Source organism: Loxodonta africana, chromosome 12 (genome assembly GCF_030014295.1).
Source record: "Loxodonta africana isolate mLoxAfr1 chromosome 12, mLoxAfr1.hap2, whole genome shotgun sequence".
Classification (NCBI taxonomy): Eukaryota; Metazoa; Chordata; class Mammalia; order Proboscidea; family Elephantidae; genus Loxodonta; species Loxodonta africana.
The window spans coordinates 106455911-106482315 of NC_087353.1; the positions used below are offsets into that span (position 1 = coordinate 106455911).

The 26405-nt window shown below is 43.0% G+C and overlaps 1 protein-coding gene across 4 annotated transcripts in view; it reads right to left on the reverse strand.

Moving 5' to 3' along the window:
* The window catches only part of LOC100654720 (nuclear envelope pore membrane protein POM 121C-like), a 29196-nt gene extending 11675 nt beyond the window's left edge, over nucleotides 1–17521 (reverse strand). For 3 of the 4 annotated variants that reach the window (XM_064296131.1, XM_064296129.1, XM_064296130.1), the window contains exons 1-9: nucleotides 16249–16838; nucleotides 14913–15128; nucleotides 14436–14594; nucleotides 12706–12786; nucleotides 11084–11255; nucleotides 4281–4372; nucleotides 3577–3650; nucleotides 2967–3088; nucleotides 2703–2805 (exon numbers count right to left, since the gene is read on the reverse strand). In XM_064296131.1, the coding sequence (XP_064152201.1) occupies nucleotides 2703–2805; nucleotides 2967–3088; nucleotides 3577–3650; nucleotides 4281–4372; nucleotides 11084–11255; nucleotides 12706–12786; nucleotides 14436–14594; nucleotides 14913–15128; nucleotides 16249–16838 (1609 nt within the window). Of the gene's footprint in view, nucleotides 1–2702; nucleotides 2806–2966; nucleotides 3089–3576; nucleotides 3651–4280; nucleotides 4373–11083; nucleotides 11256–12705; nucleotides 12787–14435; nucleotides 14595–14912; nucleotides 15129–16248; nucleotides 16839–17112 lie in introns of those variants that run through there. The other variant, XM_064296132.1, reaches the window with a different exon arrangement.
* Nucleotides 17522–26405: the final 8884 nt, after the last annotated feature.

Genomic DNA, 26405 nt, shown 5'->3' on the forward strand with positions numbered 1-26405 from the left:
AGTTTTCTTGTGGGATCTTTGTGGTTCTCTATGCACAGGCTCATTATCATCTGCAAAGAGTGACAGTTTTACTTCTTCCTCTCCGAACTGCATGCCCTTTATCTTTCTTGCCTTACTGCTCTAGCTACGGCTTTCAGCACAATGTGAAACAGGCATGGTGATAAAGGGCATCTTGTTCCTGTTTTCCGGGGGAATGCTTTCAGCCTCCCTCCACTGAGAATGATGCTGACTGCTGGTTTTGTATAGATGCCCTTAAATATGCTGAGGAATTTCCCTTCTATTCCTATTTCATTGAGAGTTACTATCAGGAATGGGTGTTGGACTTTGTGAAATGCCTTTTCTGCATCAATTGAGACGATCATGCGATTCTTTTCTTTTGTCCTATTTAGGAGGTGGATTATGCCAACTGATTTTCTAACACTGAACCATGCTTGCATACCTGCTATGAATCCTGCTCGGTTGTGCTATATTACTTTTTGATATGATGCTAAATTCTACTTACTAGAATTTTGTTCAGAATTTTTTCATCTATATTCACAAGCAATACTGGTCTGCAATTTTCCTTTTTTGTGGTGTTTACACCTGTCTTTGGCATGAGGGTTGTGCTGGCTTCAAACAATGAATTCGGGAGTATTCCTTCTCTATGATCTGTAATAGTTTTATAGTAATTGTGGTGTGAGCTCTTCTCTGAATGTTTGGTAGAATTCTTCAGTAAAGCCATCCAGGCCAGAGCTTATTTTTGTTGGGAGTTCTTTTTATTACTTTTTCAATCTCTTGTTATAGGTCTGTTCAGATTTTCTATTTCTGCTTGTGTTAATTTAAGTAGGTAGTGTGTTTCTAGAAATTTGTCCATTTCCTCTAGTTTCTCAAATTTGTTGGAGGACAGTCTTTCATAGTATTGTTATGATCCTTTTTATTTCAGTTGGGTCTGTTGTATAATGTTCCCCATCTCGTTTCTTATTTGGGTTCTTTGCTTTCTCTCCTGCTTTTGTCAGTTTGATTTTTTGATTTTGCTGATCTTTTCAGAGAACTTTTTGTCTCATTGACTGTTTCTACTTTTTTTCTATTTCATTTATTTCTGCTCTAATCTTTATTATTCCCTTTCTTCTAGTGGCTGTGGACTTCTTTTGCTGTTTTCTATTCGTTCGAGTTGTAGGGATAACGCTTTGATTTTGGCCCTTTCTTCTTTTCTGATGTGTGTTTATTGCTATAAATTGACCTCTGAGCACTGCCGATGCTGTGTCCCAAAGGTTTTAGTATGTGTTTTCACTATCAACTGATTCTAGGAATTTTTTTAATCCCTCTTTGATTTCTTCTATTACCAAGCTGTTTTTAAGCAAGGTATTTCCATGTATTTGATTTTTTTCTGTCGCTCTTCCTGTGATTTCTGCTTCTACCGTATTGTGATAAGAGAGAATACTCTGTGCCATATTTTGATGTTTTGGGTTTTACTGACGGTTGCTTTGTGGCCTCAAATGTAGCCTCTTCTGGAGGATGTTCCATGTGTGTTGGAAAAGAACGTGTACTTTGCTGCTGTTGTTCCTCTTATTTTCCTGTGTTGAGTTCCTTTTGTTTATAGAATTTTCTTTTGTTATTATGGACTTTGAGTTTACTGAGACTTTATGGTTTTCTTTGGTCTGATGAACAGGTATGTTAACTTTGTTTTTACACTGAAATTTACCCTTGTCTTCCTCAGTTTGAACTTATCTTTTATTACTTGATATCCCCTTGACTTCCTCTCCATTTGAAAGTCCTATATCTAAACCGTTTATTGCCCCTTTTGTTTTATGTTGTCGTCATTTAGACTGGTGTCTCTGTTTCCCTGTTTTAAGTCTTCTAAAAAAAATTGAGGGAAACGCTGGTGGCATAGTGGTTAAGTGCTATGGCTGCTAACCAAAGGGTCAGCAGTTCAAATTTGCCAGGTGCTCCTTGGAAACTCTATGGGGTAGTCCTACCCTGTCCTACAGGGTCGCTATGAGTCAGAATCAACTCGACGGCACTTTTTTTTTTTTTTTTTTTATTATTGAGAGTTGTTTACCTAAGTTGGTATCTGGCTGATGCTGTCCTGTGTCCTAGACTCCGGGTGTTGTCTGACGTTGTTGGTTCTCTAACTGAGGAGCTCCCTTTAATATTTAATATTTCTTGTTTATCTGGAAATATCCTAATTTTGCTATTGTGTTTGAGAGAGAGTTTTGCAGGATATATTATTCTTGGTTGGCAGTTTTTTTTTTTTCTTTTAAGGTTTTATACCTGTCATCCCATTGCCTTCTTGCCTGCATAGTTTCTGCTGAGTAATCAGAGCTTAGTCTTATTGTTTCCCCTTTGTAAGTGACTTTGTTTTCCTTGAGCTGCTCTCAGCATTCTTTTGTCTTTGGCAAGTGTGACTATGATATGTCTTGGTGACCTTTTTTTTGGGGTCTATCGTACATGGAGCTTGGGGATTCTTTCCAGATGACGTATCATGGCACAAAGATGCTTAGGGTGTAACTCATCTAGACATGCTTCCCCACAATCTCAACGGTTATTGTTCTCCTGGCATCAATAAAAACCCAAATGAGTTTTCAGATGAGAAAGACCAAAAGGAAACGTGGAATTCTTCCTGGGTTTTTTTCCCAGAGAAACTGTTTTTTAAAAAAACCCAAAATAAAACCAAAGGAAAGAGACTGGCTCTGGAGTGTGAAATTGATCTATATATTCCTTACCTGTCTTATCCTCCAAGACCTTGTTAAACCACTGTAATGATGTTTTCTTTTCCAAGTCTAGATCTTCAGCAGTTATGGAATAACCAAGCTGGGGAGGTGGAGGCTACCAAAAAGAAAAAGAAGTTCAGTCAATCAAAAGAAACTGAAAGAAACCTGAACTTAGCCGTCCTAAGAATAGTATGTCCTCAGGTTCCTAAAAGTTCAGTAGTTAAAGCTGAGGAAAGCTAAGTTGGGGTGGGGATGGACAGATGGATGAGACCATACCAAGGTCAGCTGGTCCCCTCGCCTAGAGGGCAGCAGCTGAATCTTCCGTTTACGCTGCCCAGAGCTGCCAGGTATAGATGGGGTATTCGAGTTTTGTTTCTTCCCTGTGGTTGTATCTGCAACTAAGAAGAAATACAGACTTATTTTCTTCCTTCCCTCTTCCAAAATGGATGGTTTTGTCTATTCACCTGGTTTTTAACACTGAGTTTTCATTGGGTATCTCTGAAAAGATGCAGTTCTATCTTCCACAGTTTGGGTTCTTAGATGTTGTGTGCGTGATTATTGTTATTAGTCAAGATGACAAAAAGAGATAACTGCTTCAAAGGCACACATACAACCGCTTAACGGACGGTAATTACCTGGATCACTGACAGATAGCTCAAACTAAGCTTATCTCTATCCCATAGTTATCATATGTGAGACTGTATTTGTCTGTTACCATTCTCCCTTTTTCAGCTATAAACTTCTGAAAGACAGAAACTTCTATCTCTATTTATCATGTCCTAGATCAAAGCAATGCTCAACAAATATTTTGGAATAGGTCTTAGTCTGTACAGCTCCATGAATACTTTCACCGTCACAAACCACTCCTGCTCGTTCGTTAACTTACCCTTTTCTCCCTGGGACTCCTTGTCTGTTACCAGTGGGGCTGAAGAGCTAGAATGATGACAAAGCTCCTCTTCTCTGTAAGGAAAAAAGGCAGAATTAGGCTTAAAAAGACTTCCTGACGAAAGTAGTCGATAGCCTCTTGGACTCTGCTAATGACCAAATGCCCAAGGCCCAGAACAACCATGATTTCAGATCTCAGTATGTCAGGAAAAGCAATAAACAAACATGAGCGAAAACAAGTCAAATGAAAATTCCTACACAGATGTGAAGTGAGGTAGTTCACAGAAGCATGGAAAAAACTTTATGAATTAAAACCATCACAAAGCAGTAATCTTCAAAACATTATTTACAACCTGCCAAGTTCCCGGGAGTTCTAAATACGGATCTGACCCCTAAGAAGGTGGAGTTCTACTAGACTCTAAGTACCTGGATGGTACTGTCCACTGTGTGGCTTCAAAGCTTATACCCAGTCTCTCATGCTGCAGCACGAGGAAGGGCATCAGAAGCCTCCACAGTCGGCGTGTAAGAATGGTAAGAGATGAGAGCAACTCAGGTGGGTATTTTACTGTCCTCCTCCTAGATCTTAATTTCTCTGATTTTCCAAGTCAGAGTAGCACAAAGTGTAAGAGCCAAGAAAATGTCCCTCCTTTCCTAACCTCCCATTATTCCATTCAGCAAAAAATAGCTGGGGGAGATGCTGATTACCTTATTTTCTTTGCTGGTCTCTCCGGTGTCTGGGAGCGGGATGAGGCTGGGCTAGAGAAGGGTGATGAACTGGGACCACCTCTCTTCCATAGCTAAAAGTCAAAGAAAAAATAACACGTTGATAATTTAGCATCTGACCTCCAACATCATTCTGCCATCACTGCATGTAAGGTCTCCTTTAAAGTAATTAAAAATGTTTCTTTGTGAAGGAAGACCCCTGAAAAGAAAGACAGTTGCTGGTATTAATCATGGAAAAGAAAAAAGTCTACAAAAATAATGCGACGCTAATACATGTAGAAGGAATGATGTACTTCTTGCACATGTTAAAAAGCAGAAAGCAACAATCAGTAAGGTCCCTTGATGGCAGAGATGGTCTGTTTTCTCTGCATCCTTCAAAAGGGCCCAAGAGCAAAGTAACTGACACAAAGCAGGCATTCTGCAAATATTTTCCTAAGTCTTTTTTAGTCTAATTACAAACACACTAAACTCTCATCTTAGATTTTTTTTCATACTGAAAAACTTCTGGTGATTTCTCATCCAGTCATAGTCAATTGCATCATATAAACACAAACAGGAAGGAATAATGCTTAGTAAGAGTTCAAAAGAAGGAAAGAGGGGCCTAAAATTGAAAACCAGTGGTAAAGCAGGAGAAGAATCCGCTTGAGAAAAATGTTCTCACAAAGAAGTCTGTTACATTGCGCTAAGGTTGAGAACAAGAAAGAACAGCTACTTGGAAGGACCAGAGCAAAAACTGGTTTAAAAAATACGAGGTTATAGGGATATGAAAAACCAGAATGAAAAAATCTACCAAAGTGATCCAAGGATTTAATAAATGCTATAAACGGTGCTTCCAAGCATTTCAAATCCCTAATCCTAGCTCTGGTTCTCAAACATGACTGCTCATCCTGTGGGACCTCTAAGAAGCACCATCACTTGGATCTCATACCCTTGCCTTTTTTTTAGCAAAATGCCAAAGGTGATTCTTACGTTTAGCCAGGGTTGAGAACAACCTGGCTCAATGATAAGGAGGAAAATGTTATATCTCTGTACATTGCACATATACACACATTTCAGATATAATAGAATTACACGTAAGAAGTGAAATAAAAAAGGACTATAAAAAATAAGCAAGTCGTTATATAATTTGGAGTAGAGAAGCCTTTCTGTGCCAGAAAAAAAAGAAAATAGTAAGTTAAAATTAAGAACCTCTATATACTAAAAATAAGAGTCAACCCTGATGGTGAAAACGGTTAACCGGCTCAGCTGCTAACCAAAAGGTTAGAGGTTCAAGTCCACATAGAGGAACCTCAAAGGAAGGCCTGGCAATCTACTCCTGAAAAATCAGGCACTGAAAACCCTAGGAGTAGAGCTCTACTCGGACACACATGGGGTCAGAACTGAACCAATGGCAACTGGTACTGTTATATATAAAACATCACCATATATGGAGTAAACTTTACTGTATACCCTTCTCAATCATTTCAATTTTCAACCATATGAATGTTTTAATAAAATAAAAATAAAATCTACGTGGGCAGGATACAAAAACACCTCAGAACAAGACAGACAAAACAATTAACAAAATTAAAAGGCAGATACTTTCAATTAAGGAGACAAGAGTTAATATTCAAAACATGTGAAGACTGAAATGTTGCAATTACATACATATATGTGTGTGCACATAAAACGTTAAATGAAAAAATGGGCAAAGGATATAACAAGGTGTAAAACTGATGTGGTGAGGGTGTCTGACCTCCTCTAACTTCACGAGGGGGACGGAGAATCAAGAGCAACAGATCGAGGCTGATTCCTACGAGGCAGAGGTCAGATATGCCTTCATTCTCCTGTATCTTTTTACCAATTCTGACACCAACCATCCCTCCCAAAGCACTACTTCTCTGCTGAGTTTAATAATTCGTTGTAATGGCCACACAGAACTCACAGACAATACTCATGATTACAGGGTTTATTAGGGAAGTAACAGGTTACAGGATACAGTTCTTCAATCAGGACAACCTCTTGTCAGCTGTGTCTGCAGGCTTGCCTCTCTATAGCCCTTGGCCCCTCAGCCTGGCCTCTGCACTGCTCACCAAGTATTACAAAGCTCTTTTAGCTCTGCCAACGAGTGTTTAGAGGCACCCTACTCTGCCACTAAGCCTTGGCTTAGCTCTAGCTCTGTGGGTCAGCAAACCCAGCTCCATCAAGTGCCTGGACGCACCCTATTCTACCAGCAAGCCCCCTGCTTGAAAGCACTTAGCTTGCTTGCTCCGTGGGCTGGGAAGCCCTCCGCACTGTATCCTGCCTGTCTCTTGCATCTGCTGCTGCCGCTTCTCTGCCACCACTTCTCACTGTCTTCAGTGTTACAGCTCTCTCTTGGTCTCCTGGTTCTAGGAGCTTCTTAGTACAGAGATCCCAGGTCCAAAGCATGTGCTCTGCTCCTGGCTCTTCCTTCTTGGTGGTGCTGAGAGCCTTTCTTCCTGCCTCTGGGATGGCTCATTTTAAGCCTAGTGGAATGGCAAAACTGACCAACCCCCTCATTAGGGTTCTATATACCTTATTTGCATGGTTCCACTCTCACAAGGGTGCCATGCATCTTATTCACATTAGCAAGCTATCCAATCCCCTTGGTGGGCCACAAGCACCTCATCTGCCTAGTCCCAGTGGGAGTTACACAGACTACTGCTAGAAGGGCCATATTAAATAATTCACTGCACTGCACAAAGTAAGTCATAAAAAGAAGTACAATCAATCTAAGTATTTGGCAGTCAGTTTAGTTCTGCATTTTAACTGAATTGACATTTGCTGAGTCTCTACTTCACAAAGGTACTATACCAAGTGTGGCGGAGAATACAAAGATCATTCTCACCACCAAGAGATTTACAATCTGGAAGCCAGCTAGGACAAGTACACAAATCAACTCTAAGAGCCAAGAGATAAAAGAAGTCCCTAAAAATGAGTCCAAGAAGAGAGATTATGTACGGTTAGGCTGGGAGAATCAAGAAATGATGGCGATCCTTCAGGTGGTCCTACATGATTCAACAAAAACACCTGAAGAAAGAGAAACTTTGTAGGCCTGCAGTAGGATGGACTTGTCATTCCAGATGGAGAACAGAACAAGGAAAGGGAAGTAAGCAGGAAAGCATCAGGTGTTCTTAGAAGATAATAAATATTCCAGTTTGGCTTAAGAATGGGGTATATATAAATGGATAAACAGAGACAGGGTAAGAAATGCAAGCAAGGAGCATGAAGTGTTGAAGGCCAAGGTTACTGCTGCGACACTGGAAAATCTAAGTCTTGTAAGACACACGGAGATATCAATGCCAGGCCTGAGGAGGTCTGAAAACTACTTACTTTCCTTAACTACTATCAGTCTAACATGTGTGATCACTTTATAATATCTATGGTAGGGTTTCTAATTTGGGCAGCTGAAGATTTGGGCATTTACAAATCTTCCCTGGAAAAATACAAGTCAAATATCTACACTACCACCAAATACAAAGGCTGTCATCCATATCGATCAGTGGGAATACTCACTGCTTCAGCAAAAATTACCTTCCAGGATAAGCTTCAATGCAAAGAATTTTAAGAGTTTCTTAACGTTTCTGAGATTTTAAAATAGCTGATGTCTGAGTCACTTAAAATTATCAAAATTCAAAATGCACCAGGCTGTGTTCTGGCAATGCTACTTCTCAGAACTTCTGTTACATTCAAGTGTTACATATCCATAGGAGGCTGGTAACTGCTCACAGCAGGACACCCAGCAGCTATTAGTGTCACCGAGTACATTTCCTGCAGTAGGTCACAGGGTCCACCAGGAACAAAGGTGCTCAAAACACAGTCTGACCATGTTTCTAGGGATGGCTGACTATGGACCAACCTTCCTGCTGAGGACAACTAGAGAATGCTAAAGAAAATATGAAATACATTTGTTTGAAAATATGAAAGAGCTAACACGGCAGTGAAAAACTGTGGAGAAGACAGAAAAAAGGAGCCAAAAAGTGAGCCCCACACTTGGACCCACTTTTCCCTCAAGGTGACTGACAATTCCAAAAGTAAAAGCTGACAAAAGACCGAGAAAAGCTTTTCACAGTCTCATAGGGCTAGAAGGACAAAAACTGGAATTCAGGGCCTTCTAAGCCCTGGTGGTGCAGCAGGGAAGAGCTAGGCTGCTAACCAAAAGTTCAGCAGTTCGAATTCACCAGAGGCTCCTTGGAAACTCTGTGGGGCAGTTCTACTCTGTCTAGGTCACTATGAGTTGGAATCGACTTGAGGAAGTGGTTTGGTTCTGGTTAATAAGCACCTCAGGCTTTTGGTTGGAATTCCAAAAGGCTACATGCTAGGAGAGAGGGTAAATCGCAAAGACACTAGCCCTCCCAACAACTGAGAACAACAGTGAATCATGTCAACTTGGACTGGACAGAAGTAGTCTGCCCCTATCCACGCTGCCTGTCAGAAACAAAAGTCAAATCTCTCTGGAGGAAGACACCACCATTCAGAGGCTTAACTCATCACATTTTTTCCAGGCACAAAACATAAAACACTTGCTCTTTTCACACAGAAAACAAGAAGCTTAAGCCAAATAAGCTTCTAGAGGGTTATCACAGGAGACTTTGGGTGGGAAAAGATTTCCTGCAGAGTACACAGAATACACTAACAATGAACGAAAAGACTGTAAGAGTGAAGTGGCAAGCCCACAGCAGGACACTTATTTGCTGCGACACATGTAACTGACAGCGGGTTTGTATCTAGAGTATGTAACAAACTTACACAAATCACTCAGCCAGCCAGCCTAAGGGAGAAAAGCCGTGAACAGGCACTTCACAGGAAATACAAAAGGCACATCAACAGGGCATACTTCTACCTCAGCAGTCATCAGGGAAATGCAAAATAAAACCCCAATGAAATACCACCCCACCTGAACCAGGATGGCTAATTACAGAGACTGGCAAACTTAGACCAAACTTAGTGAGGACGTGAAAGAGGAACAAGATCTCGTATGCTGCCGGTGAAGAATGGGAATTGGCTCACTCACTCACTTAAAAATATCATTTAGCAACGTCGACTAAACCCAACACAGGCATACTTTATACGTATGTGCCTAAAGACTGATTTAACAATGTCTTTTTTTTTTTTTTTATAGCCATATTTACAACAGCCGTAAGCTAGAAACTCAAATGTCCAAAGGCAGGATGGTAAGTACGTCGGGTACATTCACATCATGAAAGGGCATACAGCCATGAAACTGAACGACCTCCTGCTGACTGAATCTCACAAACAAAATGCTGAGGGGAAGAAGCCAAACATATGAGAACGCATACTCTATGCTTCCACGTATATAAAGCCTGAAAACAGAAAAACTACATATTCGGAAGGAAAGTGCAGTGACTGGGAGTGGATACAAGGAGGGCTTCTGGGTTAGAAAATGTTACTCCTTGGCCTGGGTAGTGGTTACACAGAGCTGCACACTTATGATCTGTGTTTGACTTGACCTGCGTAGTGGTTATACACAACTGCATACTTATGGATTTGTGTTTTTCTGTGTATTCTCCTGTAATAAAAAAATTATTTAAAAAAGGTAGATGACATGACATGAAATGCTATGCAAGACAAACAACTAAAAGAGAAATGAGGCAAAAAGATACATATGGTATGATTCCATCTGTGTAAACACAATCCAAACTTCTGTGTATTATCTGTACGGGTGCACACAGTAAAAAATGATAATAATAGGTACCTATTTTTATGGGATTTTTTTTTTTTTAACTGGGAGCACCAGGGCAGGGGAATTTTGCTTTGTACTTAACAGTTACCTATACCTAAAAATTTTTTGAAAATAGGAAAAGGAATACTTGCACTTGTTACAAATTCCAACAACTAAAAAGAGTATATAGTGAAAAGCTTCACTCCTATTTCAATAATTGTTTCCTGTTCTAATATATCTTGCCAAAATTATTCTTTGGGTATCAAAAGATTAAAGAAACCAGCAACACAAATAACAGAATAATACATAACACAGTTCTACACCTTGCTTTTTTATGATTTTGAGGTCATCCCACATTTGGACCTATTAAACCACCTTATTCTTTTTAATAGTTACAGGATTTTACCTCACGGATATGCTGTAATTTATTCAACCAGTTCCCTGAAAAGTACACTGACAGTGTTTTTAATATTCTGCTATATGAAAATAATGCTACGATCAATATCCTTGTATGCGTCTTTAAGTATTTATATAGGATAAATTCCTAAAAGTAAACTTACTGGATCACAGGACCCCTGCATCTCTAATGCCCCAAACTGTACCAACTGACACCCCCACCAGCAATGCATGACGCCTGCTTCCTCTAATGGTTTCCTCCATGGTGTCTATTTCACACTTAAATCTTTTATTTATTTGGGACATGTTTCTACAATATATGAAAAGCTCTTGAAAATGAGACAAAACCAGTAGCCCTTCAGAAAAAGGGGCAAAAGACATGAACCAACAGGCATGGGAAAAGAAGTGGAAATCGCTAGAGGAAACAGGTTTCTCACGTATCTACCTTTTTAGTAAAATTAATACCATTTATTGAATTGTTCATGAACTGCAACACAAGCTGTCTCATAGCAGGTTCCCACATACGCATTAGTTGTTTCCAGGCTTTCTATCTATTCTATTGGTCTACACTTATCATTCAAGGGTTCTGTTAGCTTAGAGACTGTCCCAACATCTGGCAGAGTAAACATTTGCTAATGAATTAATTCTCATCTACCCAGTTCAACCTGGGGAACCCACTTCTCCCGCACCACAAGAACTACTGTACCTGAGAGAAACCACGAGTAGAACTATAGGAACTGGTAATGGCATTACGGCTGGAGCTTGGGATGCCAACCGCACACGTGTTCGTCACGGAGCTCACAGACGAGGTGCGGGACCTCTTGTTCAAGTGGTCATCTGAGCTCTGGGAATGGAAACCTCTCTTCAGAGAACCAGGTCTAATAAAAGGGAAAAAGAGAGTTAAACGTGCTACTAAAAGCAGCACTCTTTGGAGGCTTCATCCAATCTGGTCACGGCACCTTTCTTAACATAACTGAAAGGAAGATGTACACATTCCTGGTTTTACTATTAACAATTTAGCTGAATACATCCAACAAAGTCAGTAAGGAAAAGCCAAATATTTAAAGATTAAATGCACAATTCCATTTTTAGAAAATGTACACTAACCTGTGGGGACAGGAGTGGGGAGAACAGGATGGGACTAGAGAAATTACTAAGGGACAAGAGGAAACTTTTTGAGGCAATGGATGTGATGTGTTCATTATACTGTACAGTGCTGGTTTCACATGTATATACACGTCAAAACCTATCAAAGTGTGCACTTTACCATATGTCAATTAAACTTCAATAAAGCTGTTTTTAAAAATTGGAATTTCAGAGTTAAGCTGAACCATTTTTCCTAAACTGCCAACTGAAACAGAAATTCCCTATACATCTTTATCAAGAACTAGTCATCCAACCTCTATTAAAATGTAGACAACTGACCATCTCCTAGAGTGATCCATTTCAACCAGGCACCAGCTTATTCTTATACTAGATTAAAATTTACTTCCTCTAACTTCCACCTGTGGCTTGTATTTGGAGCTGAACCAAACAAGTTGCTTTCCCTCTTTCATGTGACAGTCCTTCAGTTTTGGGGAGACCTTTATGCACCTCCCTATTTCTTCATTTCCCCTGAAGTTTTTGTCCTTTGGGCTAGTACTTCTGTACCTTCCAAAACCCCGCACCCATCACCACCACCTGCTTGGCTGCTCCAAATCCCTTTAACATCTTATCTGCTTCACTCAGAATGAATCCCCTCTTACAGTGCATGGACAGCCTGAACACAAACAGGAGACGTAAAGCAGGACTACAACTTCCCTGCTGCACTCTGGTCTCTGTTCTTCGAGTCAGGAAGGAGGTGCACATCAGCCTTCTGGGTAGCCAGATATTGGGGACTCAAAGCCAGCACCTAAGCTGTCCTGAGTTTTCTCACACATATTTCTCAGCCACTTTCTCTCCCATTCAGTTCCTCCTCAAATGTATTTTTAAACTCAAAACACAAATAAAATCTAATATACTGATATCAAGTTCCCAGAAACTTAACATTTACCGTAAATTTCATATTGCTGGATTTTATCCATCGCAAAACACCTGTGATCTTTGTTTATATACTTGGCCATCAGTCTTGGCACATTTCACCCATATTGATGTAAACACATTAAGTGGAATTAGAAGACAGTTAATTGTGTTACATTACTCAAAATATTCCTACCTGATGTGAGAGATCTGAACCTGAACTACTAATGCAATGCAAAAGCAAAGAGGAAAATCTACAGGGCAACGCTCTGGTAATACCCTTTTTCAAAATAGTCTACATCCATCCCATCCAGATGGGCTCTCACTTACTTAGGCACAAATGAAGCGGGGACTCCATTGGCCACCAGGGGCTCGAATGCTGAATGTCCACTTCCACTGCTATCATGGCGCCTGAGGCAAATAAAAAAAACTCTTGATAAAATAACTTTTTATCCTTACAGCATATATAATATCTCTAGGGAGCATGTGTTCCAGCTAGATAAGAAAAAGTTTGCTTCAAAGCCGTAGGATTCCGAAAGGTCAATTTAATCTAAGATTGTCCAGATAATAAGGAAAATATGAATTACGTCAAGACCTTTTGAACTAGTCAGGTGTTACTGGTTCTTTACTTGCTAACTTCACACTGAAGTGTTACAATCACAAATTTAACATATCGCCACCCACAAATTAAAAAAAAAAACAAACAAGCAACAAAAACCTTTAAGGACCAAGCCACACTCCCATGGTGCTCCAGAGGCTGATGTGGTAAGTCTGTCGGGAAAACCCTCGCCGGTCATGTGTGAGAACAGCCTATGCAAGGCGGCACGTGATCACTACTTATTCCAATTAGGGGAAAATAATACAGGATCCTCAGTTATGAACTTCCCAGAGTCAAGAAAAATTACCTCCCTGGAGAAGATGAGAAACCTGTGTGGACTGTAAGAATAGCTGTTGCCTCCTCTTCATCCTCACAACCCCTGCTACTCCTGCTTAGCTGGGTGACACCAGCTCAAACTCCTCACCTGCCACAGACCATAAGTCACATTTCCAGTCACCATCACCTCATCTTCTATATTATACAAATATATTTCCATTTATTAAGATTTCCCCTACTTAATTTAGTAATCCACAATATCAAAGCTGATCAACTCTGAAACTGTCGGGTATGAACAATCTGGTCTAGGTAATTGTGGCGGTGGTTATATTTTTCAGGTGTGGCATCTGATATCTCACCTTATACAGAGAAACCCCCTTCTCATTACCTTCTGTTATATACACCTTGTTTTGTACCCCTCCCCTGAACACTTATAGTCTTCAATCACCTTGTTTATTTCATTGTTTTTTAATTTGTCTATCTCCCTCAAGAAAGCCCCTTGAGGGTAGGGACTTTGTTTTATTCACTGCTCTATCCACAGTACCTAGAACAGGCCCTGGCACACAGTGGGTACCCAATTAATATTTGTTAAATTAAAAAAAGTGCGGAGTCCTTACTGATTCCTTGGAAAGCCATAAGTAGTTCTATATCATGACTAGCCACTTCATCTCTTAAATTTGGGAAACAGACTGTTTACTGTACTTCCGTTAAGGTATCACATAAGGCAAATAATGAAATTGGTTTTACTCTCATTACTGGTAAATCTACCACACTCTAGTCTTCACTCTTCTTTGGCAAGCATTTCCTTTAGCACAATTATGACTTTTAAACAGGTAGTTGGCCAAATAAATCAACAACACAAGATTGTAAGTGGAAGACTTTGAGCATTCTCTCTCAAATATAAAATTAAACATGCTAGTATCAAAAGTGTGAGGCTGATATGGCTAATACTTGTTGGTTTAACTCTAATACTTATAAAAAAAGTAGACTATAAAATTTATCTACCCATGGAAATGAACAGCATTAATGCCTTTGTTACCAGGCTCCTTCATGAAAGCCAGAGAAGGGAATATGAAGGTTCATAAACTAAAGTTGGCTTCTGTATATTTTTTGGGAATGATCTGTATTTCAACAAATTCCCAGGAGTACACAGGGAGGCTGTTTAGTAGTCTGCTGGGCCTATTACCTTCTTTTATTTTCCTGGCCATCTGAGAATATTTGGTCTTCCTCCTCCACTGTTCTTTTCTTCCTCTCCTTCAGGGCACTCAGTACAGTCTCCTTTGCACATGGGTCTGGAATATTACCTGATGGTGAGGACAGTGTTGAGCTGATTATCTGCTCTGGTCTGCAATGAAAAACAAAAATCTAGTATTAAAATATTTTAATTACTACACATTTAGCATAGATGCTAATAATAGGAAATCAAAACCCAAGCTAGCCAAAGTGTAATTTATACATTCACAGAAATTGCTCTTAGTGATTTAAGCCACCGTCAAGGGCAAAAAATTAAAAAAGGTTCAATGGCTACAATTTAGGGTTTCTCTCATTCAAATAAACAGTTATTTCTTCTTTTTCCTTCAGAGTTGTCAAAGGAATAACCACACAAGAGTAACAGAGAGTAGAGTGGACACAAAAGGGAATCTGTTCTTTCCACAATACTCACACTGGTGAACGAACCAACTTGCTATCAGGAGGAGCAATCCTCACTGTCACTGGGCTGCACACCATCTTGGAATTACGTGCAGACAGCACCGTCTTCTTGTGGTAACCGTTCCAGCACACCGTGGGAAGTGCCCCCAGGAAGGAATATTGGGCCTGCTGGATTGGGTAACTTCTCCGAGGTGTTATTACAAACCGATTTGGCAAAGTCCCACAATTCCTGCAAAGAATGGGAGATACGCCATGGAAGCAAAGAAGTATAAAAGAATGTCAGAAAGTTAAAGTGGCCAAACAACCATGTGGGTTTGGACGTCTTTCAGAGAGCTTAAATCTCTTTCTAACACAGAACACAATATTTCTATGGCAACTTTCCCCCATTCTATTTAAGGGTAGAAATTAGCAGCTGCTTAGCAACTGTCTCAACAAGGGACTTCAACAATTTGCTAGGGAAGCTGGAACCCCTGCCCATGCAATGGCATACGAGTGTGTGTTGGGGTGCACAGGGAGGAATTCTTCAAGAATTCTTCAATCTTTTCAGTCTTTTACGCTAAAACTCCAGTAACGAATACACCCAAAGCCAAACAATTTTAACCAGTTTCCACACCTAAATGTTCACCTTCTCAAACAAATGTACTTATCAAGAATCTAACATTTTCACCAAATTTTTGTATTCGCCTGTATCACCTCAGCTATTGGGACTAAATAAAAATGTCTCTTTAATTTGAATTCTCTGGAACACTTCGAGTTCTGCTAATTGATATAATTTCTCACTGGTCCAAAGACCAAAATACACTACAGACTATGCTTGAAAGAAAAAGTCATTTTCACTCGAAATAGAAATATTAGTGCTTTATCAAATATACTGCTAAATCTGTAATCCCCCAAACCGACCCAAACCCGCTGCCGCTGCCGTTGATTCCCACTCACAGCGACCCTACAGGGCAGAAGAGAACCGCCCCCAGGGTTTCCAAGGCTTAATCTTTACGGAAAGAGACCGCCACATCTCCCTCCCGCAAAGCGGCTGGTGGGTCACACCGCGGACCTTTGAGTCAGAGTGGGCGCTTTCACCACTGAGCCACCAGGGCTCCCCGCTGAATCTATACTACACGAAAATTCTGGCGGTTTTAAGAACTGGGAGGGCGGGGAAAGCGCTGGCCTCACATCTCCTTCCACCAGCGGAGAGGAGGGCAGGAGGCCACGGACACGCCAAGCGTTTAAAGAAGGCAAAAATCACAGGGAAGCCGCTTCCGACTGAACGCAAACCAACGAAACGACCAAACACCTAAGTCCTCGCCTTAACGCCCCCCAACAGACACCGACAAGGGCCCCGGAAGCCCTACCGCCGGGGCAGCCTCCTCGAGGCTCGGAGCACAGGCGTGGGGGGCCCGGGCTGCGCGCGGTGGCCGAGGCCGGCCGAGGGCGCCGGCGGCGAGGGCCGGGCGGCCGGGCGGAGGGCGGCGGGCCGGCGGCCGGGCCCCTGCGGCGGGTCCCGGGCCTCCCGAGCGGGCGGAGGCCGCGGAGGGCCGGGCTTGCCCAGGTAGCTGCCCATGAGCAGCAGCTCAGCCGCGGCGGGCCCCTCGAGCAGCGCCCGCGGCTCCAGCAGGCTGCCGTTCACTGCCGGCTTGGCCGGCGGCGAGGGCGGCCGCGTCCGCTGGCGCCGCGCGTTCCGACCCGGCGCCGAGGCGCGCGCACCCCGGGGCTCGCGGCTCAGTCCCCACCAGGCCGCGGTAGCCCCCACGGCCAGCCAGGCCAGCGCGGCCGCCGCCGGCACCAGGAGCAGCACGAGGCCGAGCAGCGAGAGGCCGAGCAGCGAGAGGCCGACGAGCGCCGCCCCGGCCGGGCCGCCGCAGCCCCCGCCCCGGCCGTCCCTGACGCCGGCTGCCGGCCGCCGCCGCTCGCCTCCTCCAGCCGCCGCAGCCGCCGGAGACATCCCGGCTCCGCGCCGCGGAGGACTTAAATATCCCAGCGTGCACCGCGCGGCGCGCCGCGTCACCGCGCCGGCGACGTCACTGCGCACGCGACGGCGCGGAGCGACGCCATTGCTTGGCAACTCGGTAGACCGAGACCGAATTTGAAAAACGCGGCTTTGCTCGAGAAGCGAGCTCTGAGTCTCGAGGTTTCCCGCGTGTCTCCCCGCAGTGCACCAACCAGACATGATCCTGTGGAAGAATCTTGTTAAAAATAAAAGCAGGGAAAGTACTCACCTAATCCTTACTTCATGATATTCTCACGTAATTCCGAACCCTAGATGTTTTCCAGGGGCTCATCTCCCCTCCTGGAAACCCCGGTGGCCTGGTTAAGACCTACGGCTGTTACCCGAAGGTCGGCAGTCAGTCCACCAGGCGCTCCCTGGAAACCGTAGGGGGCAGCTCTCTGCCCTATAGGGTCGCTATGAGTCGGAATCGACAGCAACAGGGTAATCTCCCCTCCGGAAACCTTGTGGCGCAGCGATTAGAGTGCTCCGCTGCCAGCCGAAATGGCGGTGGTTTGAACCCAGCAGCCGCTTTCCAAGAGAAAGATTGGCAGTTTCCTCCCGTGAAGATAACCCGCTGCTGTCGAGTCGATTCTGACTCAGAGCGACCCTACGGGACAGAGTAGAACTGCCCCACAGGGTTTCCAAGGAGCGCCTGGCGGATTACAACTGCGGACCTTTCGGTTCGCAGCGGTAGCTCTTAACCCCTACGGCGCCAGGGTTTCCCTGTAAAGATTACAGCCTTCGAAACCCTATGGGGCAGCTTACTCTGTCCTATGGGATCTCTATGAACCGGCATCCACAGCAAAAAGTATATTTTTGTTGTTGTTTTTAAGGTTAATCTCCCCTCCAGGGCCGCTATGAGTAGGAATCCACCGGACAGCAATGGGTTTAATCTCCCAGAAGGGATCGTTACCAAGCACTTGCCACAATTGCTAACAGAGACTGAGTTTTTCAGTTACCTTGTTTACTCCAAAATATAAATAGCTAGAGGGGACTAACTTCAACAGCAATAGGGAAAAGCAAGACCAAACCAACCATCCTATTAAACGTAGAACTAAAAACCAAACCAAACCCAGTGCCGTTGGGCTGATTCCGGACTCATAGCGACCCTATAGGGCAGAGTAGAACTGTCCCTTAGGGTTTCCAAGGCTGTAAATCTTTAGGGGAGCGACTGCCACATATTTCTTCCGTGGAGTTGCTGGTCGTTTGAACCGCCGACCTTTTAGATCGCAGCTGACCGCTTCAACTACTGTGCTACCAGGGCTCCTGAACTAGTTCTAATAAATTTTGGATCAGAGAGTCCCTAGGGCTGCTGCTTCAGGTCCTGAATCTGAGTTTCTACAGTACAAGCTGGTTAAGCAGTGCTAAAAAACAAACAAACCCAGTGCTGTCAAGTCGATTCCCTACCAAATTTTGAAGATTAATGACCAGTTCACCTATGTTAAATTTGGTGGTCAGAGAAAATAGCGGTTGCCTAGGGCTGCAGAGTAGGGTGGGGGTGGTGGGGAATGGGAGTGATTGCTAAGGGTTACAGGGTTTCATTTTCAGGGAAGAAAAAAGTGTTTTAAAATTAGATTCTCGGGATGGTTGCACAACCCTGTGACTATACTAAAAAACACTGAATTGAATTCAATTTAAATGGGTGAATTGTATGAGATGTGAATCATATCTTAACAAAGCTGTTGAAAAAAAATTGGTAGTATGCCAATCCAGATTTTGACCTAGCTCAGCTTTCTCAGCGTAACTCATTCATTGATTTCTTCATTCCATTACTGATGTACACTCAAATGACTTGGGGGGAGGGGGGTAAGGTCTAGAAGCCCTCGGTTTGGTAGCAAAGAAATATGTGTAAATAGAAAACTACAGTTCATAGAGGCACAGAAAGAGAAGGCATGATAAATGGGCAGGAGGGCCAGGGAGGTGCGACTTGAGCTAAAACAGCTGGCTAAACCAGGCTCCAGGCAGGCACGCAGAGACGGAAACGAGTGTGATGCAAGAGTTTCCAAATAGTTCAGTATGGCCGGAGATGCAGGTGTTTGGGGGGGTAAGGAGGTTGGAAATGTACGCAGGGCTTAGCAAAGGTGCCTCTGAGGCAACTTGGAGAGATAAGCCAGCTCGGCTTCTATCAGTTTAATATTTTGTGATTTTACATAAAATTTCATTTGAAAGGAAAAGTGGGTAGGCTATCTTGCTTTAAAAAAAAATCTAATTCAATTACAGATGAGAAGACCCAATCCAGAAAAGTAACATGGCTTATCCAACATTACACAGTAACCTGCTGCCATCGAGCAGATTCCAACTTATAGCGACTGTCATGGATTGAATTATGTCCCCCAAAAATGTGTGCATCAGTTTGGCTGGGCCATGATTCCTGGTATTGTGTGATTTTCCTGTATGTTGTAAATCCTGCCTCTATGATGTTAATGAGGGAGGATAGGTGGCACTTGCGTGAGTGAGACAGGACTCAATCTACAAGACTGGATTGTGTTTTGAGATGTCTTGAGATATAAAAGAAAGAAGCAAGCAGAGAGACATGGGGACCTCATACCACTAAGACAGCAATGCTGGGAGCAGAGCACATCCTTTGGACCCAGGGTCCCTGAGCAAAGATGCTCCCAGTCCAGGGGAACATTGATGAGAAGGCCAACAGAGAGAGAAAGCCTTCCCCTGGAGCTGATGCCCTGAATTTGGACTTTTAGCCTACTTTACTGTGAGAAAATAAACTTCTCTTTGTGAAAGCCATCCACTTGTAGTATTTCTGTTATAGCAGCACTAGATGACTAAGACAGCGACCTTGCAGAGCGGAGCAGAACTGCTCCACAGGGTTTGCAAGGCTGTAGTCTTTATGGAAGCAGACAGCCACATCTCCCGGCTGCTGGGTTCAAATCACCAACCTTTCAGTTAGCAGCCTAGCTCTTTAACTACCAGGGCTCCTCTACACAGTAAATTAGAAAAGTAGTAGCATAGAAAAGAACTCCAAATTCCTCAGACATTGCTCTTTTTGACACAGTAAATAACTGCTTCATATTCTGGATTACAAGGAACAGAGACATGGCAGAGAACGCCTGGAAACTGCAGGGGTCACAGAACCCCTTCACTGGCAAGTAGTCAGCTCCAAGTCTGAATGGTAAACCTACAGAACCTGGAAACCACATAAGGAAAAGGAACAATTTCTGAAGCCAAAGCTCATACTTTAAAACAGAATAAATGAAATTAGCCATCTGTGGACGTGTCCTGAGGGCTTTTCCAAGTCCACAGCCCGGATCAGGCTGCAATCTCAGGAAGCTACGGCTAGAATATAACTGATGAGACTGAAACTGTTCTGGTTTTACAGTGTTGGATTCATTCTCAAGATAGAAATGCCCCTTCAGTAGAGAAAAACAATCCAGTGGGCTACCTATTGGAAGCATTCTCCCCAAATATTATTGTTTGTTCTGACTTCATGGTGACCAAGCAACTTCATGCTCCGTGCTTTGGTTCCCTCAGTTGCCTAGCATATATTGCAGGCAGTAAGACAAAACTAACCATGAGTCTTGTCTTGACCGCCCACACAGACTCTGTGGCTCCTCCTCAGTGAAAGCATCACCACCCGGGAGAGCTGGAAGGGATAAAAGAGGCCGGCCTCACAATAACCAAACTCACGAGAAACAACTGTATAGACCAGAAACCAATTTACTTGTACTGAAGTATATTTCTTTCCAGTCTCTAGAATATTCTATATGCAAAAAGACAATATAAGCAGCTAAAAGATAAGCTAAAATTTGGGAAAAAAACAATTCTAATGCACATAACCAAAAAAGGATTACCAGTTGCTGTCGATTTTGACTCATGGTGACCCCATGTGTGTCAGAGTAGAACTATCCCCCATAGGGTTTTCTTTGGTTATTTAAAAATTTTATTTTATTGTTGTTGTTGAGAACGTACACAGCAAAACATACACCAATTCAACAGTTTCTACATGTACCATTTAGCGACACTGATTGCATTCTTCAAGTTCTGCAACCATTCTCACTCTCCTTTTCTGAGTTGTTCCTTCCCATTAACATAAACTCACTGTCCCCCAAGGTTTCTATCTTTCAATTTGCTGTTCTTGCTTTGATCCCATATAGTTCTTAAAAGAGCATAATGCTCAAGGCAGACCTTTTTTACTAGCAGAGCTAAATTATTGTTTGGTTTTAAGATTTCAGGGGATAGTTTCGGTTTAAGGTTTAAAGATTATCTCAGGGCAATAATTTCAGGCGTTCATCTACCATCATGGTTCCAGGAAGTCTGGAGTCCATGAGAATTTGAAGTTCTCTTTTACATTTTCCCCCTTTTGATCAGGATTCTTCTATAGATCTTTGACCCAAATGTTCAGGAACGGTAGCCAGGCACCATCCAGTTTTTCTGGTCTCATGGGAAAAGAGGTGGTTGTTCATGGAGTCATTTAGCCACACATTCCATATTTCTCCTTCTATTCCTGACTCTCTTCTTCCTCTGTTGCTCCAGGCAAATAGAGACCAACTGTTGTGCCTTGGGTGGCTGCTTGCAAACTTTTAAGACCCCAGGCACTACACAACAAACTGGGCGGTAGAACAGAAGCACTAAACATATTAGGCCAATTTAACTGGGATGTCCCATGAAACCATGACCCTAAACCTCCAAATCAAGGAACCAAATCCCATGAGGTGTTTGGTTGTACATAATCAGCTTCAGCAGCTACTCTTTTTTGTTGTTGTTGTAAATGTATCATCACACAACATCTGCCAGTTCAACTTTTTACAGGTGTACAACTTACTGACAGCAATTACAATAATCTGCTGTGCAATCCTACACTTCATCAATGAGATATTTCTATCACCCTTAACCCCCCTTTCTACCTCCCTCCCGCCCCAGGTAACCACTAATAAACTTTGGTTTCTATACATTTGCCTTTTCTTGTCTGTTTATTTAAATAAGATTACACAATATTTATCCTTTTGTAATTGACTTATTTTACTTGGCATAATGTCTTCAAGCTCCATCCATACTGTAGTGTGTATCAAGACTTCATTTTCCTCTGTGCTGAACAGTATTCCACTGTATGTATGTACCATATTTTGTTTATCCATTCGTCCGTTGATGAGCATGTAGGTTGTCTCCACCTTTTGGCTGTTGTCAATAGTACTGCAGTGAACACTGGTGTACAGGTTGGAGCCTCTGCTTTCAAGTCTTTTGGGCGTATACTCAGGAGTGGAATTGCTGGATCATATGTTAGTTCTGGAGCCCTGGTGGTGCAGTGGTTAAGCGGTTGGCTGCTAACCAAAGGGCTGGTAGTTCTAATCCACCAGTTGCTCCTTGGAAACCCTATGGGGCAGTTCTACTCTGCCCTACAGGGTTGCTATGAGTCGGAATTGACTTGAGAGAAATGGGTTTAGTTTTTTCGTTGTTGTTGCTACGGTAGTTATATATTTCGTTTTTTGAGGAAATGCCACACTGTTTTCCTCAATGGAAAATGTACCATTTTGCATTTCCACCACCAATAGGTAAAGGTTCCAGTTTCCCCACATCCTCGCCAGCATTTGTTATTTTCTGTTTTTTCCCCCCCAATTTTAGCCATCCTAGTGGGAGTGAAATGGTATCTCATTGTGGTTTTGATTTGCATCTCTCTGATGGCTAATGGGAACCTTAGTTGCACAGTGGTTAAGGGCTCGTCTGCTAACCAAAAGGTTGGCAGTTTGAATCCTCCTTGGAAACCCTATGGGACAGTTCTACTCTGTCCTGTAAGTGACGCTATGATTTGGATTGATTTGATGGGAACAGATTTGGTTTTTTGGTTTGGATGGTTAATGGCACTAAGGATCCATAGGGTTTTCAATGGCTGATTTTTTGGAAGTAGATAGAGGGCACCATTTTCCTAGTACCAGAAGACTTGGTAAACCAACTAGTAATCAGGAAGAAACTCTTAAGGATGTTCTCCTACCTGTTGCCGTTGAGTTGATTCCAACTCACAGCAACCCTATAGGACAGAGTAGAACTGCCCCATAGGGTTTCCAAGGAGCACCTGGTAGATTCGAACTGCCAACCTTTTGGTTAGCAACTGTAGCTCTATAACCACTATGCCACCAGGGTTTCCTCCATTTCTCCTACTAAACTAAATTTACTTAATGGCAGTATTAGTAGGTGGAGTCACAGCAAGCATATATGGAAAACCCTCCCCAGGTGATTCTAATATATGATCCTGATTAAGAACCATTACAGTAAAGATTCATGAAATAATGCCAACCATGTATTTTCATTTGCAGTGAGTTATAGATCTGGCTCAAGGACAAAACCTGATATCTGTCTGGAGCCATCTACTCTAAGGGCGCTGCTGGTACATAAAGCTTTATTTATTAAATTCAAAAATATTTCTGGCATGGGGATTAAGAAATTCCTAGCAGAAATAACACCTAGGCAAAGGTTTGAAGGATGATAGAGTTTACCAGGTATGCAGAGCAGTAAGGGAAAATGTCTGGAAGCCTGTTCAAGTCTGAGAAAGTTGGGAGCTAAAGTTATAGATTTGGGAGTCATCAGCATAATGACCATAGTTAAAACCAAGAGGATACAAGATATTGCTCAGGGAAGGGAAGTAGAATAAGGACAGAACAGGTCTAAGAACCAAACCCTGGAGGAAAATTTAGAGTGGGCTTAGGAAGAGAATTGCTACAGAAAATTAATGGTCAGTGATAAGGGAGAATCATGAAAAATTTGGTGTCAAGGAAATCAAGGGAAGATAAAGTTTCAAGGGAGGGTTCCCCCTGCCCCAGCTGAAAGGTCAGCTGAGGACTGAGAAGTACTCACTGGGTGTGACCATGAGGAAGGCTGAGGACTGAGAAGTACTCACTGGGTGTGACCATCAGGAAGGCTGAGGACTGAGAAGTACTCACTGGGTGTGACCATCAGGAAGGCTGAGGACTGAGAAGTACTCACTGGGTGTGACCATCAGGAAGGCTGAGGACTGAGAAGTACTCACTGGGTGTGACCATCAGGAAGGCTGAGGACTGAGAAGTACTCACTGGGTGTGACCATCAGGAAGGCTGAGGACCGAGAAGTACTCACTGGGTGTGACCATGAGGAAGGCTGAGGACTGAGAAGTACTCACTGGGTGTGACCATCAGGAAGGCTGAGGACTGAGAAGTACTCACTGGGTGTGACCATCAGGAAGGCTGAGGACTGAGAAGTACTCACTGGGTGTGACCATGAGGAAGGCTGAGGACTGAGAAGTACTCACTGGGTGTGACCATGAGGAAGGCTGAGGACTGAGAAGTACTCACTGGGTGTGACCATGAGGAAGGCTGAGGACTGAGAAGTACTCACTGGGTGTGACCATCAGGAAGGCTGAGGACTGAGAAGTACTCACTGGGTGTGACCATCAGGAAGGCTGAGGACTGAGAAGTACTCACTGGGTGTGACCATGAGGAAGGCTGAGGACTGAGAAGTACTCACTGGGTGTGACCATGAGGAAGGCTGAGGACTGAGAAGTACTCACTGGGTGTGACCATGAGGAAGGCTGAGGACTGAGAAGTACTCACTGGGTGTGACCATCAGGAAGGCTGAGGACTGAGAAGTACTCACTGGGTGTGACCATGAGGAAGGCTGAGGACTGAGAAGTACTCACTGGGTGTGACCATCAGGAAGGCTGAGGACTGAGAAGTACTCACTGGGTGTGACCATGAGGAAGGCTGAGGACTGAGAAGTACTCACTGGGTGTGACCATGAGGAAGGCTGAGGACTGAGAAGTACTCACTGGGTGTGACCATCAGGAAGGCACCAGTGAGTGCAGTAGCATCAGCGTTAGTGGAACGATGGGACAAAGGCCAAGCTGCGGTGGGGGGAAGAGTGAACAGAAGGTGAGGAAACAGAGACAGTCAAACTTCCCGTTCAAGAAACTTGGATAATAAGAGGAGGATAAAATAGCTCAGCAAGGGTCTTTTAAATTATCCTATATGACTAGAGTTCAAAGGAGAGATTGGAGCTAGCTACAATGTGAAAGCTATCAGTGTACAAACGTCACGAGACTAAGATAACTCGGGAATGGCTGTAGAAAAAAGAGATCAGGGACCTGAGCCCTGGGGCACCCCAGTGTTTAGAATAGATGGACACACAAAAAGCACAAATCATAGAGTAAGATATAGATAAATATGACCATGTTAAAACTGAACACTTCTGTATGCAAAAATATAACATAAGCAACTAAACGGCAAGTCAAGATTGGGGAAAAACAACTCAAATGCATGTAACCAAAAGAGGATTACCAGTTGCTGTCAATTCTGACACATGTGAGCACATGTGGATTAGTATAAAACTGTGCTCCATAGGGCTTTCAATGGCTGATTTTTCAACAGTAGATTGCCAGGCCTTTCTTCAAAAGTCCCTCTGGGTGTCTTTGAACCTCTGACCTTTTGGTTAGCAGCTGAGCGCATTAAGCATTTTCACCACCCATGAACTCCAAAAACTGGAGTAACTAGAATTTATAAGGAACTCCAAAGAATCAACATCAAAAACATGGCCTAACTTTTAAAAAGGAAAATTGATATAAAAAAGCACTTTACTGAATCACCACCACAAATCACTACCATCGAGTCGATTTCAACTCATAGCAGCATTACAGGACAAAGTATAACTGCCACATGGGATTTCCAAGGCTGTAAATCTCTGTGGAAGCAGACTGCCACATCCTTCTCCCGCACAGTGGCTGGTGGGTTTGAACCAGTGACCTTCTGCTTAGCAGCCAAGTGCTTTAATCACTGTGTCACTAGGGCTCCCATTCATTGAATGTTGTTGTTAGGTGCTGTCGAGTCGGTTCTGACTCACAGCAACCCTATGTACAAGAGAAGGAAACACCGACCAGTCCTGTGCCGTTTCCACAATCCTTGCTATATTTGACCCATTCTTGTAGCTGCTGTGTCAATACACTTTATCGAGGGTCTTCCTCTTTTTTGCTGACCCTCTACTTTACAAACATGATGTCCTGCTCCAGGGTCTGGTCCCTCCTGATAACATATCCAAAGTACGTGAGCAAAGTCTCGCGATCCTCACTTCTAAGGAGTGTTCTGGCTGTACTTCTTCCAAGAAAGATTTGTCCCTTCTTCTGGCAGTCCGTAGTATATACGATATTCTTCAGTCTTCCTTACTCATCTGTCCAGCTTTTGCATGCATATGAGGAGATTGAAAATACCATGGCTACAGTCAGGCACACCTTAGTTCTCAAAGTGACATCTTTGCTTTTTAACACTTTAAAGAGGTCTTTTGCAGCAGATTTGCCCAATGCAATGTGTTGTTTGATTTTTTGACTGCCGCTTCCATGGGTGTTGGTTGTGGATCCAAGTAAAACGAAGTCCTTGACAACTTCAATCTTTTCTCTGTTTATCATGATGTTGCTCCTTGGTCCAGTTGTGAGGATTTTTGTTTTCTTTATGTTGAGGTGTAATCCATACTGAAGGCTGTAGTCTTTGATCTTCATCAATAAGTGTTTCAAGCCCTCTTCACTTTCAGGAAGCAAGCTTGTGTCATCTGCATAAC